A 19,883-nucleotide genomic window follows, 5' to 3' on the forward strand; every position below is an offset into this window, starting at 1 on the left:
GCACATCTCGCCACAACACCTCATAATTATTTTGAAACAGTTTCATATTTGATTCTGCAACCTGAACTCCTAGATATTTTACCTTTGGTACAATATCAAAACCTGCCCTCCTTTCAAGCTCATGTTTTTGATCTTGTGTCATATTTTTAACTATCATCTTTGTTTTTTTGTGATTCAGTCTAAAACCTGAAACTTTACCATAGTCTTGTATAATGTCATTCATCTGGATTATTGATTCCATTGGCTGTGTTAGGGTAACAACCAGATCGTCTGCAAATGCCTTTATTCTGTAGTCCTCTTGCCTTATCATTATATCTTTCAAGATATTAGAGTCCCGTATTGTATTTAATAAGACTTCTAGTGTTAAAATAAATTGTTGCAATATTTTTAGGATCAGACTCAATAATAATAGTAAGAGTTAAAGGTTTAAATATACTTCCTTTTATTTATATTAGGCATTCTATATTCACTGAATATTCACAGATAGAAGCAAGGAAAAGGGTGAAGGTGGCTCCTTATATATACAGTGGGTGGAGCTATATGAGGGAGTGGTGAAATATGAATACATTAAGAATAGAAGGATAAGTTAACCCCTGATATCCCATTCATATACTATTTACACATTATAGAATAAGGCATTTACATCTGACAAATCCCCCTCTAAATGCCGATTCGTTATGCAACACCAATTACATTCAGATTCAGGACAATACAAGACATACAATTTAGAAGTTAAATATTTGTGCTGTTTAGAAGGTAAAGGCTTTGTCAATATGTCAGCTAATTGTTCTGAAGTATCACAATGCACTGCTTTAATAAATCCATCCTGAGATAATTGTCTCACATGTTTAAATTTTATATCTATATGCCTGGACCTTTGTCCAATGGCGTCGGATCTAGATATTTCAATGGCTGCTTTATTGTCTTCATGCATAACAAAAGGCAAAGCAGGTTTTTTCCAAACATCTGAAATTAAATCATTAAACCATACAAGGTTATTTGCAGCTTTGGATAAACAAACATATTCCGCTTCTGTCGTTGAAGTGGCTACTAGTTCTTGTTTACCAGTATACCAGTAAACTGGACAGTCATTCAAGAAAAAAATATAACCAGATGTACTTTTTCTGCATGATGTGTCGCCAGCCCAGTCCGCATCTGCGTAACATGTAAGCTTTGGTTCTTTATTATCACTAGGTTCTAATACTAAGCAAAAATCTAGTGTACATTTCAGATATCTTAAAATCCTTTTAACAGCTTCCCAGTGATACATTGTTGGTTTGCTGATGTGTCTGGATAATAAATTGAGTGGTAAGGCGATATCTGGTCTAGTCCAATTAGATATATAAAGAAGTGAACCTATGATTGATCTATAAAATGTGTTATCTTTGAATTCAGGAGAAGATTCATCAGTATTTCTAAGAAAATCAGTTTGCATAGGAGTATCACAAGGTTTGGCATTGTTTAAATTGCATTTATTTAAAAGTTCTATAATCTTATCTCTCTGAGTAAGTTTGAATCCCTTTCTAGTCTTATTAATTTGGACACCAAGATATTTGTTCACTTTACCTAGAGATTTCAACGAGAAATGTTCATTTAACTTATTTACAAAAGTTTCTCTTCTCTCTTTGTGTTTTCCTATATACAAAATGTCATCTACATAAATCAACACAAATTCAGTGTAATCATCACCCTTTTTGACAAAGAAACAGTTATCAGCAGTGGTAGCATTGAAATCCATGGTCTTAAGTACTTTTACTAAACAATCATACCATCTTTTACCTGATTGTTTTAATCCGTATAAACTTTTGTTTAACAGCCAAATTTCATTTTTGTTGGTGTACTGACTGTGAGGTGCTCTTACATATATTTCCTTATCTAGTTTCGCGTGTAGATACGCAGTCTGTATGTCATATTGAAATACATCAAGGTTGAGTGCTGATGCTACCACTAGAGCTGTTTTGACACTCTCAGTTCTTACTGTGGGGGAATACGTTTCAGTATAGTCCTCCGGATATTTCTGTGCATAACCTTGTGCAACTAATCTAGCTTTGTATAGAGTATTGCCTCCTTCTAAGTTCTTAATTTTATATATCCACCTGGTACCAATAATTGTTTTATCTTTAGGTGCAATTGCAGGTGTAAATACATTTAATCCTTGTAAACTTTCCATCTCTTTCTTCATAGCAAGTTCCCATTTTTCTTTTTCTTCATGAGGAAGTTTTAACACTTCCTCATATGTATTAGGTGTTATCGGTTCACCATCCATATGCATTATGTAATCTCTGTATTTATTTGGTGTTTGATTTCTGTTGTTCCTAATGGCTCTTTCAGATTTGCTATTGTTATCATGCAAATATCTTGCTTCCTTTTTTGTTAGTGTGTCTGTCTTTATTTTGTGTTGGCTATTTGTCCAAGTTTTGGTTTTGGTTTTATATTTGTTGATATTTTGTTTTTCTATGGTCCCTTCCTCATGAGATTTTGTATCTTTGCATTTATTTGGAAATATTTCATTAAGATGTAATTTAGACCAGTTGGCCTGTTCATGGAACACAGCTGTTCTGGAAACTATAAATTTGTTATTATTATCAATGAATCTGTACCCTTTGGTGCCAGTTTCATATCCCATAAATCTGAGTCTTCTGGATACGTTTTCTCCCTTCCTTCTCAACTGTTTAGGTATGTGTACGTCTGCAGTGACTCCAAATATGTGCATGTGTGCTAATTTTGGTTTCCTATTATACATTACTTCATATGGTGTCTTATTTACAATACTGGACCAGGTTCTATTTTGTGTGTAATTTGAATAATGTAAGGCTTCTGACCAAAATTGTTTGCTTAAGCCAGCATCCTCCAATGTGCACCTAATCATGGTTTGTAAAGTGGAATTTTTCCTCTCTACAATCCCGTTCTGGAACGCAGAAAATGGACTGGACGTGTAATGTAGCATTCCTCTATCCTTTAACCATTGGGAGAATTCTTTGGACATGAATTCACATCCCCTATCTGTCATAATTTGTTTTATTCTGATATTGTGTTGTGTTTCTATGCGTTTGTAAAATTCCTTAAATTTTTGAAAGGTTTCATCTTTGTGTTTTAATGTGTAAACAAACCCATAGCGGCTATAATCGTCTACTATTGTCAGGAAGTAACGTTTTCTATAAGTGATTGATGGAGTTAATGGGCCAACTTGGTCCATGTGTACTAAGTCAAAAATTTTGTTAGTTGTTCTAGTAGATTTTCTTGGCCTGGGACTAGTTTTTAGTTTTGTAGATTTACATACTGAGCATTCCAAATAGTTTTCACAATTTTTTATTTTGACACCTTCTGCGTGTTCAATCATTTTTTGCACTACAGGAAAACTGGCATGTCCTAACTTCCTATGTAAGATGTGAGCACACTCATCATGAATTGGCTTACCTATTTTTGGTTTTTTTTCTTTGTGTGCATCTGCATGATCATGAGATATTTTATATTCATCATTGTCACTGTTGCTAATATTTTCATCATCTGCTTCAATACAATCTTCTATATTTGAATCAATGTTATGCAACCATTCTTCCTTTGTTATCAGATAAGGTAGGCCTCCTTTAATCATCACAGTGCCTACATTTATTTTATTCTTCTCTAAAGTCGCTTTTCCCTTTGAGAAAACTATATTAATGTCAGAGTCTCTACTTAGTTTTATGGCACTTAGTATGTTATGAGGTATTTCAGGTATTAATAATACCCCCTCTATTTTTCCTAGACCAGGCAAGGTTACGTTCCCTCTGCCTAATACTTGAACCTTTTCTTGGTTAGCTACCTTTATTACAAATTTATCTTCTGTAAATGAAGACAATATATTTTTGTTATTAGTGGTGTGATTAGTTGCTCCAGAATCAATAAGCCAATTGTTGTTCTCATTTTGTTGTATTTTAGCGTTGTCTTGTTTATTTAGTCCATTCAGTGAACCAGATTTTCTATCCTTTGAATTTTCTCTGCCCCCTCTATTTTCTCTGTAATTTGGTGGGCTTCTATATCTATGTTTATCTATGGAAGACTGTCTATAATTATATTTGTTCCTATATTCTGACCTATGTCTTTCCTTTGAAATTTTGGGACAATCTCTTCTATTGTGTTCCCTGGATCCATAATTGTGACATTTAAGTGTTTCATTATATTTGTCTTGGAAAGCTACTTTCCTAAAAGGTTTGTGCTCTGTGTGATTGCTAGTACGATTTTTTCTTGAATTGTCTTCTGCTATCAATTTGTTGGATAGACTTTCTATGGATAAATATCCTAGATTGATAGTGTCTAAATGTGACATAAAACTATCCCATGATGAATCAAGTGAATTGATAATAACACTTTTCATTGTTTGGTCTGAAATCACCTCCCCCCTCAAATGCAGTTCAGCTCTTATTTTGTTTAAAGATATCAAATGCTCACTTATAGAAACCCCTGGTTTCACCCTAGATGAAAAGAAATCCTTAGACATTCTTGTGGTGGTGGCTACACTGTCGCTGTGAAACAAATTAAACATGCATTGAATAATTTCTGAAACAGTTAGGTTTGGTTTGATGCTATGATACATTGCAGGAGACACACTAGATATTATTAAGAAAAATGCCCTATGGTGTAAACAATCTATTTTTAAAGTCCAAGGTCTTTTTGGGGGACTAGTGATAAAAAATAGTAAATTTTCTTTCATAAATATAACCTGGAGCTGTTGATACCATTCTTGCAAATTAATGCCATCAACCCTTAGTTTTGGGAAGTCGCTGGGTAAGTTTCCCACATTATTTTGTCCATTACTTACAACCTGAGGTAGTCCGTGGTCTCGCAAGTGTAGAAAATTGCAAAACGGCATGGGGATGCTCGCAACGAGTCTGCGCGGTTCTCTCGCCAGTTCATGTCTTCCCGGACCGTCTGCATAGTTTCGCGCATGCGCGTTGTTCATTTCTTCTTCGGCGTCGTCGTGGAAGGTTCTCTCCACTGCGGCTCGCTCGCTCCGCTCCTCTTCAGACGAGTCGGTCTCTGGTTCGGCCTTGGGAGTTCTGACGACGGCGGCTGCTCTTCTTTTTCTTTTGGGGGCGTTGGCATCTGCCTCGGTCTGTGGTGTAGGACGGAATCGACAAGGCTCTCTGGGTTCGGGCGTCGTCGCTCTCGAAGTCAGGATGGGAGCGGGCAGGTCTTGAGGTGTCGGCTTGCTCGCTCGCTTCTTCGGTGGCTCTTTGGTAATTTTTAGTTTTGGCCCAAATGCAGCAAAAAGCGTTTTCATTGCTGACTTTACTTGGGATCTTGTTGGGTCATCTTCACTTTCTGTTTCTGACTCTTCCGATGAGTTTGAATCCTCTTTTTCATTTTCGTTGTCTGATAACGTTTTTCGCGCCAGAAATTTTGAACTGAGCATTTTGATTGGCTCTGCTTCGCTCATCTCGGAGGTCTGTTGAAACCAAGATGGCTGCCATTCAAAATTTCGCGCCGGAGCACATTTTTTCTTCTTCGTAATGACTTTCTCTGCAGTCGTATTACTCACTATTTTTGTGTCTTTAGATTTCTCATTAGTGATGTTTTTCTCTCTCGCTGCTCCACTGTTCTTTAGCATTTCTTGGAGGTTCGCGATGAGGCTTTCATCATTCTTCTGGCTTTTTAATAGTTTTTTTTTTTTTTTATTGTAAAAGTTTTACAATTACATTTTCACCCCGTTTTCACCCCCCTAACCCACCCCAAACTCCCCATCCCATCCTCCCTAACCCCCCCTATCCCTCCCCTCCCCCCCGGACTTCCATAGAGTGTTCCCCATCATTATCCCCTTTATATAAAAAAAAACCCCTTGAACTTTAAACCCCCCCAACCCCCATATCATTTTTCATCTTCACATAGTTCAAATATTTCTATCTTAATGTAATATAATACTATCAATAAAAAGCTATTTGATACTTCCTAGTTTGATATTTGTTCTGCACATAATCTATCCATTTTTTCCATTCACATTCATAAGTCTCTTGTGAGCGGTCTTTTAAATATGCTGAAATCTTCGCCATCTCAGCGAAACTGGCCATCTTCAAAGTCCATTCTTGAACGGTGGGCAAAGCTGCATTTTTCCAATATTTACCTATCAACAATCTCGCTGCTGTAATCATATACAAAATCAACTTTGTTTCATCCACTGTAAAACCCTTAGCTATACCCAATAAGAACAATTGTGGAGAAAATTGAATTTTTTTCTTCAAAACATTCTGCATAACCCACCAAATTTTTATCCAAAAAGCCTTAACTTTCTTACAGGTCCACCAAATATGAAAATATGTAGCATCTGTACAATCACACCTCCAACATTTTGGCTGAACATTAGGATACATACACGACAATTTCTTAGGGTCTAGATGCCATCTATAAAACATTTTGTAAAAATTTTCCCTCAAATTCTGCGACTGTGTAAATTTAACATTCTGGACCCAAATTTTTTCCCATGTTTCCAACTTCACTGGTTCTTCAAAATTTTGTGCCCACTTAATCATACAGTCTTTAACTAATTCAGTTTCTGAATCCCTTTCTAGCAAAACATTATAAAGCCTTTTAATATGCATTGGACCTTTCTCTCTTATATGTCTAACCAATTCTTCCTCATGCAACATAATACCAGTTTTTTGGTCCTCTTTCCATCTCAATTGTAATTGATTATATTGTAACCAAGTTAAATTAATCCCTTCGTCCAACAGTGTCTGCAAATTCTTCAACTGCCATCTGCCCGCATCTGTAAAAAGAACCTCTTTGTATAAAAACCCCCCGAGTGGCTTTTTAATAGTTTTAATATCTCTGACCTGAGTTCGTTATTCTCTATTTCGATTTCTTCCTGGTCATCATTTTCATCTCTTATTTCTTCGTCTTCAGTGATGTATTCTTCGGATTCTCTCGAAATTGCGTTTGTGGATTCGTTGATTATTTCTTGTTCTGTTTCTATTTCTTTGCTGTAGGCCCTGGTGTTGGGCCTATCTTTCTTAGACATTTTTAAGTTTTTATTGAGTCAATTAACCATCCTCTGCTACCAGCTTGTTGCAATATTTTTAGGATCAGACTCAATAATAATAGTAAGAGTTAAAGGTTTAAATATACTTCCTTTTATTTACAATAGGCATTCTATATTCACTGAATATTCACAGATAGAAGCAAGGAAAAGGGTGAAGGTGGCTCCTTATATATACAGTGGGTGGAGCTATATGAGGGAGTGGTGAAATATGAATACATTAAGAATAGAATGATAAGTTAACCCCTGATATCCCATTCATATACTATTTACACATTATAGAATAAGGCATTTACATCTGACATAAATAACAATGGGGATAACGGACATCCCTGTCTTGTTCCTTTTTCAATTTTAAACTCTGTTGTCAAACTTCCATTAATAATAATCTGTGCCTTTTGCTCTTGGTAAATTGCTGAAACCGCCTGTATAAATTGATCCCCAAAGTCCATCTTTTTTAAAGTCTTTAGTAGAAAATTCCAATCCACTCTATCAAAGGCCTTCTCTGCATCCAGAAAGACCAGCACTGCAGGGATCTGTTTATTCTTCTCAAGATATTCCAATAAATCTATTACTTGCCTTACATTGTCCTTCATATATCTGCCCTCGATAAATCCTGCTTGATCATCATGAATCATCTCTTGAATTACTGGCATCAACCTGTTGGCTAGTACTTTTGCATAAATTTTATAATCAGTATTCAGAAGAGATATTGGTCGATAATTCTCCGGTTTTTTAGGATCTACTTGTTCTTTTGGTATCAAAGAAATATAAGCTGTTGTCCATGATGGGGGTATTTTACCCCCTTGTTGAATATTGCAAAATAAATCTCCAAGTTGTTCCACCATTTCTGCTTGCAAAGTTTTATAATACACTGCTGTCAAACCATCCGTTCCAGGAGCTTTAGCTGTTTTTAATTGTTTAATTGCTACTATTATCTCCTCCTCTGTTATAGGATAATTCATTCTTTCCTTTTGTTGATTAGTAATTTTTGTGACTCTTTTATTATCTAAGTATTTTTCTGTAAGTCCATTCTGCACATCATCTTTGGCATATAGTTTAGTATAATAGTCTACAAAAGCTTCTTTAATTAATTTTTGTTGAAAGATTTTTTTTCCCTCCAATATCAATACTACCAATAGTCCGTATACTCTGCTTCTTCCTTAGTGTATAAGCCAACCATCTGCCCGGTTTATTGGCATTACAAAATGTATTATGCCTCGCATATTGTAAATTTGTTGCAACTTGTTTCGCCATAAGCATTTGAAATTGATCTTTCAAAAGTTTTATAGCACCACGTATTTTTTCATTTGTTGGATTTTTAATAAGTAGCTGTTCTTTATTCTTTATTTCTACTTCCAATTCAGATCTCTTCTTTTGTCGATTCAGTCTATGTTCAGAATTCATGTAAATGAGTACCCCTCTCATATAAGCTTTGCTCGCATCCCACACAATTTCAAGTGGGGTACCCTTATTCAAATTCATTTCAAAATTTTTTTTCAAATGCTTCTTAAGTTCTATTATATTTTTTTCATATCTGAATAAATTTTCATTTAATCTCCATGATCGTCTTTCAATTTTACCCATCTCAAATTCTATCCATACTGGGCTATGGTCAGTCAAAGTTCTTGGAAAAATCTTTGTTCTTTTTGTCTTAACAAGTAGATCATCTGACAACAAAATAAAGTCAATCCTAGAGAAGGATCTGTGTCTATCAGAAAAAAAAGTATAGTCCAGTTCTTTTGGATTATGTATTCTCCAAATATCTTTTAATTCCAAGTCCTCTTTCATATCAAAAAAAGTCTGTGGTAGTCTAATCCTGGATTTCGCCGTGCTCTTTTTATCTAATTTAGAATCAATTACTCCATTCCAATCTCCCATAATTAAAATAGATCTGTAGTCCCATTGCAGTATTTTAGTATGCAACATTTTATAAAAATGATCCTGTTGTTGGTTGGGAGCATAAATTCCAATCAAAAGAATTTGGCCGTTCACTGTAAACAATTCAATTGCTAAAAACCTGCCATCTTCATCTGCTTCTATAAGTTTAGCTGTCAGTCTTTTATTTACATAAATAACCACACCATTCTTTTTTTGCAAAGTTGAAGCCACAAAAAGTGTTCCTAATTTAGAGTTTATCAAATATTTTTGATCTTGAGTTCTAATGTGGGTTTCTTGTAGGCAAATTATATCATTATTAAATTGTCTCAAATATGCAAATAACTTCTTCCTTTTCTGTAATGAATTCAACCCATTCACGTTCCAAGATAAGCACTTAATTGTCATCTTTATCTTTTTGAAGCAACGAGCAGAATAACCGAATGTCTTCCATAATCTTCGGTTTCGCTCCCCCCATGCTTCAGTCTCTTGTACAGTACTCTTAGCTCCCTTTTTGTATTGTCTTTCCTGTTGTTGCTTTTCTTTAAGTTGCTTAGATTTTGCACGAGTTATACGCTGGTCTTTGACTTCAACCATCCGGACCGGGTCCAGGATTGGAGAAGATTCTAGCAGGGGCTCCTCCAGAAAACCTCCTACAGCACCTTGCATGTCCTCTGAGTCCACCTGCTTTGACTGTTCTTGCATCTCTTGCTGGGGTTGCTTCTTATCACTCTCCTTAATCTCCAACACTGTGGATGTACGTAGAGATGGTGTTCTTTCTTTAAAATTAGCAGAATAAAAATACTCCGCCTTCTCAACAGTATTCAACCGATGTCTTTCTCCATTGTATTTCAAAATTATACCAGTTGGGGCATCCCACCGAAATGGTATATCTTGTTTTTTCAATTCATTTACTAGAAAACCAAAATCTTTTCTGGCTTTCAGCATCTTAGGTGGCAATTCTTTAAAAACTCCAATTTCAGCTCCCCCCACTTGCACAGAAGAAAGAAAAGATTTTTGCAGGATGTCATTTCTCATTGTTCTGTCTGTAAAATATATCACCACATCTCTAGGCAATTGTCTTTGTCTGGCCACCCAAGAATTCACTCTGTAAATTTTGTCTATTTTGTAAAAAAACACTTCAGGATTGATTTTTAATAACACAGCCAGGGCATCAGCACAAATCTGTCTCAAATCCTGCCGGTCATCCTCTCTAATTCCTCTGAGCCTTATAGCAAATTCCATGGCCCTGAATTGCAACATAACAATTTCATTTTCAACTCTCTGCACTTTTTCATCAACATCAAAAATTTTATGATCATTGTCCTTAATCTTAACATTGACTTCTGATTTAAAATCTTCCACTTTGGAATCCACTTTAATAATAACTTCTGCGAGGCCAGGCGCCACATCCGATATTTTTTTAGTCACCTTGCCATAATCCTGTTTCACCATATCTTTAATTTCATTAATTTCCTGCATAATTTCCTGTTGGGATTTTTGAAGTTTATCATCTATTTCTTGGTGTGATTTTTGAAATTTGTCATCCAAAGCCTGAGAAATAAATTCTTTTAAATTTTCAAAGTCAAAATCTTTTTTCTGAGTCTGTGTCTGTTAAGCAGGGGGAAGCTGCGTTTCATGTTTGTGTGTGGGGGATCCCCCCCTGCTGCCTTTCCTTCCTGCTTCTTTGAGGCCATCCTGCCACGTAAGCTAAATTTTCTGAAAAGGGAAGTCCCTTTTCCTTTTCCACCTCCACAGAGACCTCTAAAAAAATCCCCCAGGTTTAATCAAGTAGAAACTGGAGTAAAGCAAATTCAGATTTTAAAGAAAGAGTTTTTTTCCCCCTCTTCTCTTGTTTCTCTTTATTACAAGCGGAGCAACTTTGTAGCAACTATGTAGCAAAGCAAGATGACTTCACAAATCCACTCTCGCTAGCTCGTTAACTCTAGTGCTGGGCGCCATATTTTTTCAAATCACTTTCACTCGCTCGTATTTTCTCTTAAATTAAAAAGTCAACAAAGCGCTAATACTTGCGATTTCCAAGTTTCAGGGTTCAAGTTAATATTTCCGCTGCTTGTTGAGGTTGGTTTCATTCAATTTAAATGTTTGCTGCAGCCGGCTTGTTCTGCTGAAGGCAGAATCGTCCCACGCCGTCCGGAGTCTCAACAGGTTGGGAGGGAGCCGCGCCTGTTTCCTCCCCAGAAGTGATTCCCTGGGGGCTTACAGGGGCTCAACCTGTGCCCTGCTATCTCTCCTCCTTCAATCCTCTGGATTTCGGAGTTTTCGAGCCGCTTCTCGATCGCGAGGCGGCTCTACAGGCGGCGGGGCTGGCGGTCCTTAAAAAGGCACCGTCGTCGCCGAAGGCTAGAAAACCGGAAGTCCTCTGCATCTGTCTGAAATTGAATGCATACAAATCAAATAGATATCCATATGTCCGTCTGTCCATCCATCCATCCATCCATCCATCCACTCCTTTTTCTACCTGGAAGAGTCAAAGAAAAGAGTCAAATAGTTTCTAAGAAATTTCTCCCTTGCTATATAACTTCAAACAGAGATGCTCAACATGAGACATCTCTGGTTCTTTCATACTGATCCAACAGGTAGAAAAGTCTATCTGTACCCCTCTGCCAAAATGAAAATCTAATGAGTAGCATTTCACCCTGAGTCTTAAATACTTTGCTTCCATAAATATCTCCTGCAAATCATGAATTTTGATTGTCCCTAGAAATGGTTCCATCCAGGAAAGGAGATTCCAATAAAACCTCATCCTTTCCTTTCCTTTCCTTTCCTTTCCTTTCCTTTCCTTTCCTTTCCTTTCCTTTCCTTTCCTTTCCTTTCCTTTCCTTTCCTTTCCTTTCCTTCCCTTCCCTTCCCTTCACTCCCCTCCCCTCCTCTTTCCTCCCCTCCCCTTCTTTCCTGTAGGTATCTTTGTCCACTTTCATCCACTCCATCAAAAGTTTCACTCCAACAGTGAATCTCATGGAAGAAAAATCTGCTGTCAACTCAGAAAGCATCTCTGGCCTGCTCTTGAGTTGCCATTGGCAAGGGGGATGGGAAAACTAACTCTGTAGCTGCGGTGAGGCAGTATGTCAGTCAAAACAAAAGCACATTCCAGCCATATCTCTGTTAAGGCTGTCTCCGTGTTTATCCACAGTGGCCAGAGAGGAGTGATATCTACAACCCGCAAAATTGCTTCGATGGAGAATGTGACTGATGACACACCTTGGGGGGAGGGGGAAAACAGGGTCAGAGCTGGAACGTAAATTACGTGGGGTAAGAGTTGGCTTCACTTGGAACGTGCTGACGTGAAGCTCCTAATAAATAATTGGATTTCTTTTGAAGCTTGGCTCGAGGCTCATCATTTAATTAGGGCATCGGTTGGAATCCTGACATCTGCTTTATGGTAAATGCTATTTTGCTCTTTTCAAATACTGAAAAATACAACAAATTTCCTGTGGATCACCCTTTAAACATCAATTGAGATGACAGCATAGCTAAGATTGAACCTCTGCTATCAAAAAAATTTGGGGATCGTTGTAGTTTCCCTTTGCCTTGTTTCTATTTTTGGTAAAAGGCTTAATCTTGGGAATCATTTAATTCCCAAAAACTCACTTACTGAAAGCTAACAGTCAGGATCTCCTGTTTTATTTATTTATGTACAGTATTTTTTGGAGTATAAGGCACACCTTTTTCCACCAAAAAAGAGAGTGAAAATCTGGGTTCTTCTTATACTCCGAACGTAGCCCCGTCCCTTCTCAAATGGAGGTTTCAGAGGCTGAAAAAAGCATCAGAAACAAAGCTTCAGAAAAGAAGCCCCCAAGCAGCTTCAGAAAAGAAGCCCCCAAACAGAGCTTCAGAGGCTTTTTTTTCTGAAACTCTTGTGGAGGCTTTCAGAGGCAGGAAAAAAAGTTTTTTTCTGAAACATGGTTTACAGAGTCACCATCTTGCTCCAAATAATCCTTTTACTGACCTCAGAAGGATGCAAGGCTGAGTCATCCTTGAGCCAGTCAGGATCGAACTCCTGCTGAATGAGCAGTGAGTTAGCCTGCAATACTGCTGTCATGGTTGACTTGCTCCGCAGTCTTGTTTTTTTGTTGTTAGTTGTGAAGTGACCCATCGTGACCCCAGGGACAATGTTCCTCCAGGTCTTCCTGTCCTCTACCATCCTCTGGAGTCCATTTAAGTTCACCCCTACTGCTTCAGTGACTCCATCTAGCCACCTCGTTCTCTGTCATCCATTTCTCCTTTTGCCCTCAATCGTTCCCAGCATTAGGCTCTTCTCCAGTGAGTCCTTCCTTCTCATTAGGTGACCAAAATATTTGAGTTTCATCTTCCGGATCTGGCCTTGCTTGCAACCAGACAACTATAACAGGAGGGGGAAGGGAAGGCCTTGGAATCTAAGGGAGGCTTGGGAAGGAAATTTGGAATGCAAGTGTGTCAACTGGAAGTCTGAGACAGATCCAATATCTCAAGGGTCAACAACCGGGGAAGTCCCAGGCAGACAGACTGTTCCCAAAACAAAGAAAGTGCAAATGCATGGTGGACAATGGACAATGGGAGGTCCAGGGGGGCAAGGGAAAGTTTTCCTATGCTATTTTGACAGGAAATCATTAGAACTGGCTTTTCTCCTGTACCTACATGGAATCTTCAGTAAAGTTACCTTATTTTTCGGTGTATAAGATGCACTTCCCCCCCCCGAAAAGAGGCTGATAACTTGGGTGCGTCTTATACTGCAAATGTAGCCCCACCCACCAGCCAGTCCCACCCTTCAGCCTCAGCACGTCCTCTTCCTGGCTGCAGAGATTGCCACAGACAATGGCTCTTATTTTCAGCCTCCAAACACTCCGTTTGAGAGCCATTCAAGGCTGTAGGGATTGCTAAAACACATCGCCACTGATCGCTGCCTGTGCACATTGTGTTTTCGGCCTCTGTGCATCGTGTTTTAGGCTTCAGCATGCCCCATTTTTGGCTTCTGCACATTTTTGTCATTTTGTCATTTTATTAAATTTGTATACCGCCCTACTCCCGAAGGACTCAGGGCGGTGAACAGCCATGTTTTCGGGTATCGATGGGCAGTGATGTCCTTTTTACGATCCCCGCAGCCATGAACGGCTCTCAAATGGAGCATTTGGAGGCTGAAAATGCGAGGCGCGGAGCCCAAAATGGCAACCCATTTTGCCAAAGCTACTGCCTTGTCTTACTGCTTCCACGCTTCACCTGCTTTACTAACTGGAGCTCCCTCTAACAATCAGCTGTGCTTTTTAAGCTGTTTATCAGCCCCAGTGCACACTCACAACCAGCGAACTAACGTGTGCTAAAGCTGACCAGGCTAAGGACGCTAGCCAGATGAATACCTGGTAGGCAGAGGAAGATTTTTTTTTTCTATTTTCCTTCCCAAAAACTAAGGTAAATATGCCAAAAAGGTAAGTATGCCAAAAAATATGGCATACTCTTGGTAAAAAAAATGTCCCAGGAGTTTCTTTTGCTGCCTAACCCAATGGGACAATTGACAACTGCATTCTAACTGACTGACTGACTGACTGACTGACTGACTGACTGACTGACTGACTGACTGACTGACTGAAGTTGATGTAGATGGGATGTTCAGTTGCCTTTTTGTTTTGTAACTACATGAAATTAGTGTAGATATAGAGTTAAAGGCAGGGCAAGCATATCATTGACTGGGAATCTTGCATTCTGGGAATCCTGAATTATGCCTACTTTATCACTTTATGGCTGAAGGCTGTACAATTTAAAGCTTTGTTTTTACTTTGTATCTTGTTGCAAAAATGTATGTAAAACTTGTTGGTTTGGGAGCTGTTGTGCTTGAGGCGTAAAATATTCCTGACCATCTTTTTTTTGGTCAGAAGTAAATATTTTATTATTATCTCCATCCTCAATGTGTTTTATTGGGCCTTGCATACCATCCATGAATCCATAGATTTGGAATGTTTCCAAAAATTTCCTTTCTTGTGCAATAGATTCTCTTTTCCAATTTCATTTTGGAAAAAAAAAATGTGTAGGTATCTTCAGTGCTTAGCCATCCGTTCAATTACATATTTCCTATCCTGCCAATCAGGGTTTCTTGGTCAATTCATTGCTTTGCTTACATAATCTCTCCTGTCACCCTTCTCTTTGCAAGCAGGAACATCATACCACCATCTCCCACACAATCCTGGCCTCTTAGTTCCATTGTGGGGTCTATTAGTATCAACTCTCTGCTGATAAGGCTCCCCCCCACTCAACCCACTCTGGAGGAATGGCTGGTGAATTTGGTAGAATACCTGAAATGGATAAATTAACTTCTTTGATTAGAGAAAGGAAATGATCTACATTAATTGATAACTAGAAGCCTCTTATACATTTCTTCATAAAAAAAAATGCCAATAGAGAATATTTGTTGTTCAGGATTGAAATGAGGGATCCTTGGTTCCCTCTGAGCTTTCTTGCTTTCTTGCAGATGTTTCATGACCCAAACTAATAACATCATCATTGTTAGTCACTCATGATAGTTATCAGCCCTGATGATGTTTTCCTCCCCCCGGATGCCATCACTCTGCTTAACAACTAATTCCCACAACATTGTCAAATAATGTATTACTATTATTATTCTCTTCCTTACTAGTATTTATCTTTTCCCACTTATTACTATAACCATGTCTCATGTATCTTTCAATTTATATTGTTTTTATTTGTTTCCTAGTACAATTTGATAGCTTATTAGTAACCTTGACTATCACTAAGTGTTGGATCTTTTTATTCTTGATGAATGTATTTTATTCTCCTTATGTACACTGAGAGCCTATGCACCTAAGACAAATTCCTTGAGTGTCCAATCACACTTGGCCAATAAAGTATTCTATTGTATATTACTTAATTTGGGACATGAAACATCTGCAAAAAAACAAGCACGCATAGGGAGCACCAAGAACCCCACAAATAAAAAGAAATGAACTTCTGATCTATAGTTTTGATTGTTAGACAGGACAGATTATAGGGGAAAAAATACTTTCTTCTACCTGTTTGGTAGATCTTAATAATTATAAATATTTTATTAGTGAATTAATGTCCTTTGGATTAAAAAGAAAGGTGATGACCATTTATGTTGCAGCTTTATTTTCCCCAATTGTTTGGCCTTATTTCTCTGAATCTGAGAGATTAAAAAAACACTTTTTCCTTTTGTAAAAGTAAGCTGTTCACCCCAGAGGTGGGTTTCAGCAGGTTCTGACCGGTTCTGGAGAACCAGTAGGGGAAATTTTGAGTAGTTTGGAGAACCAGTAAATACCACCTCTGACTGGCCCCGCCCCCATCTATTCTCTGCCTCCTGAGTCCCAGCTGATCGGGAGGAAATGGGGATTTTGCAGTAACCTTCCCCTGGAGTGGGGAGGGAATGGAGATTTTACACTATCCTTCCCCTGCCATGCCCACCAAGCCACGCCCACCAAGCCACATCCACAGAACTGGTAGTAAAAAATTTTGAATCCCACCACTGGTTCAGCCCTACCCAAAAACACAAATCGCAGGCACAGTGAAAAGCATTTATGGAATGGGGGAAGTCCAAGTCTTTTAATAGGGTACAGAAACAAATGTTACAAACATTTGGTACATGTGATACATCAGAAATAAACCAATGAAAGAATGAAAGACATTTATTACATTTGACAAGTGAACAATAGAAAATATTGACTAGAAATTACTTTCCACATGAGGTAAATTTATGGGTTACATCATGCTCTTTCCAAGATGGATTAGTATCTTACTTAAAACTTGCAAGTGTATTCAATTACTTTCAGAATACACTGACTAAGATTCAGTTGTTGAAAAGGCTGCTTTTTCCCATCAAAAAACAGAAGAAAAACATGCTTTCCTAAAATCTGAAAGGAGGTTAACACTGCCAGACTAAAATTCAATTAACATCCTCACTTAAAGGCTAATAATGAAGCCCAAAATGCTAAATAATACTACCAGACACAGAAACATAAAAACATGGAAATTAGGCTTAAGCAGGAGATCACTTCAAAAAGCAGCCTGATAGTGTTTTCTCCTGAAAAGTACCCAATGGGTGAGAATTATATTGGGTGGGAATTATATCCCCAGAACATCCATCAGCATCACTTTTTTACTTCACTTTTGAACATCAGTTGTTCCTTTGTATTCAGATCTGGCCTCAGCAAAATGATGTAACACTTAGGGATGAAGATGCAACCCAGCAGCCCAGCACTGGAAGCCAAGATGGAGAAGACCTGCACAGCAACCGTGAATTTCCCTTTGGTGCTGAGGTAGGTAGGCACAAAGGAGATCCAGACACTGCAAAAGACCAGCATGCTGAAGGTGATCAGCTTGGCTTCGTTGAAGGACCCAGGTAGATTCCTGGCCAGGAAGGCCACTACGAAGCAAATGGCAGCCTGAAAACCCATGTAACCAAGGGCAACATAAAACATAGTGACAGAGCCTTCATTGCACTGCAGAACAATCTCTCTAGGCTGGGAATACATGTCAGAATCAGGGAATGAAGGAAAGACTCCTAACCAGGTGAAACAAATGACAACCTGGACACTGGAACAAGAAATGATGATGGTGTTGGTCAGACTCTTGCCCAGCCACCCTCTCACTCTGTTTCCTGGCTTTGTGGCCAGGAAGGCCAGCACCACCATGACTGTTTTGGCCAAGACGGAAGACACGGCAATTGAAAAGATGATGCTGAAAATTGTTTGTCGGAGAAGGCAGGTGGTTCTCCTTGGCCGTCCAATGAAGAGAAAGGAAGTCAAGAAGCAAAGAAGAAGGGAGACCAGGAGGATATAGGAGAGGTCCTGGTTGTTGGCTTTGACAATTGGAGTTTCTTGGAATTTAATGAAGATTCCCAAGACTAAAACTGTGGTTAAGATCAGGAATAGGGCAAAGAAAGTAAGAATAATTCCCAAATATTCTTGATAGGACAAAAAAGTGACAATTTTGAGAATACATTGATCTCGATGCTTGTTCTGATACTGATTGTCTGGACATCTGGTGCAGTGGTCTGCATCTATAGAGGACAAATGTAATATTTACCATGGGCCTTGAGTTTGTCACCCCTGATCTACATCATGTAGGAAGGTTTCTAATAGACAAGGTTGGAATGTCTAATTTGTCTAATTTGACAAGGTTGGAATATTCTGGTTTTCCAAAATGGTGTTTGATTTGTCTCACTACCCATTAATTGGAGGATAAAATTGAAATTCAATAACAATATTGTTCAACTATTTTTGCTTTCATTTTGTCCCACCAAATCCCAATGGTTAATGATTAAAAAGGGGCAGATAAAGTTGTCTGGTTTGACCTTTCTCGCTAATCGCCATAATGAGGAGAGGTTCCTCTCTGGTAGCAATGTATTCCCCCAAATAGCTACTCCACAGGAAAAAAAGATCATGCTTGCCTACTCCTTGAATACTTTGGAGGAAGATGGTTAGGCAGAAATGTGTCTATCCTGAGTCCATCCTGGAATGGAGGAGATGGCAATTAATACTCCCTCCCACTCCAATACCCAAATTAGAAATATCTTCTTAGAAAAGATCTGCAGGAACCTTTGCTCCTATCCCAAGAACTGTTTTGATTCCCATTCACCCACCTTCTTGGGTGGAAATGCTCCCTTCTGCACAAGGGACGCAGTTGTAGCAACAGATTGGTTTTCCTTCCTGGACCACCTTGAAATATCCAGGCTGACAAGGCTCCACACAGTGGGAGTGAGGCAAGGGCTGAAAGTGAGTAAAATTTGCATTCAGAAGCATCTGCAAAACTGATAGTTATGAAATGAATTACAGTGTTGGAATGGGATTGTCAGGTCCCATAGTTTATCTCGTCTCCAGAGAAGAGCAGCAGCGTTGCCTTGGAGACCGGCATTTAACACCTCCTCAGCCTGAGTATCTCATAGTATCTTTACACTTCGAGATTGGCTTGGTGATGTATTGGACTTTGGGAGGGGCTCTATCTGCACTTTACTGTTTTGAGCGAACATGTGTAACTCAATTGATTTTACTTCTCCCCTCCTCTTAAATCAGGCTTCCATTTCCCTCCATCTCCACATTTTTTTCCTCAATGTCCCCAGACCAAAGTCTTCTACTGTATAAGTCATAAAGCATCTTTTCCTTTGCTTGTTATAAATGAAAGAATATAATTCTGAAGCATGAATTTGAAGGCAGTCGGTCTTACATATAGTTTGGGATGGTGGAGTACACTGATTGAGATGATGGACAAAACTACTGTGTTTCCCCCAAAATAAGACCCTGTCTTATATTTTTTGAACCCTGAAATCAGCGCTTGGCCTTATTTTTGGGGAGGTCTTATTATTTTGGGGTGTGTGGAGCAAGACGAGGCTCCTCTTGCTGATTTCCAGCTCTGTCTCCCTAACCCTAACTAGAGGAAATGGTGAGGACTGTCTGCGCATGTGCTTAAATATTTTTTTGGAGGGCTTATTTTTTTGGGCGGGGGGCTTATTCTAGTGCATGCGCTCAAAAACCTGAATGGACTTATTATCAGGGAATGTCTTATTTTCAGGGAAACACGGTAAAAAGATGGGACACCTCTTCCTCTACCTGATTGAGCCACTGAGGGCTCGTGATGGCTTCCTTGTTGATGCTGAATTTGACTCCAATGGTTCCTTCTCTGTCTAGACTCCCAAATTTCACTCTGGTGGTCGACTTATTAGGAAACAACACCCAGTTCACAATGTCAAAGTCAGCCATCAAATCTCCATTTCTATCCAAATACATTCCTTCTATGGTGTTGTTGTAGATCTGAGGATTCTTCAGGAAATGGTGAAGCTACAGAATATAAGGAAAGAGATTTTTACACAAATGGAATCATCTAAACAAGCTGATGTACAGAGATATAAGAATTTGGCTTATTGAGCTGCAGCCTGTTTTCTTCTCAGGACAATCTGCATAGATTTGTCCTTCAGGTACCAATGGCGGATGTTTTCTTTCCAACATCTGGGATTCCCAACTAGCCCACATTTTCTTGT

The 19,883-nt window shown here is 38.6% G+C and overlaps 1 protein-coding gene across 1 annotated transcript; it reads right to left on the reverse strand.

The window, feature by feature from the left end:
- Nucleotides 1-16,789: 16,789 nt before the first annotated feature.
- LOC132711858 (vomeronasal type-2 receptor 26-like) lies at nt 16,790-19,678 on the reverse strand. Its single transcript, XM_060691707.2, has 3 exons — nt 19,456-19,678; nt 18,492-18,618; nt 16,790-17,909 (listed from the first exon to the last, which is right to left on the reverse strand). The coding sequence occupies exons 1-3, from the start codon at nt 19,630-19,632 to the stop codon at nt 16,999-17,001; spliced, it is 1,215 nt and encodes a 404-aa protein (XP_060547690.2). The 5' UTR covers nt 19,633-19,678; the 3' UTR covers nt 16,790-16,998.
- Nucleotides 19,679-19,883: the final 205 nt, after the last annotated feature.

This window comes from Pantherophis guttatus, chromosome 2 (genome assembly GCF_059756535.1).
Source record: "Pantherophis guttatus breed Tessera chromosome 2, ASM5975653v1, whole genome shotgun sequence".
Classification (NCBI taxonomy): domain Eukaryota; kingdom Metazoa; phylum Chordata; class Lepidosauria; order Squamata; family Colubridae; genus Pantherophis; species Pantherophis guttatus.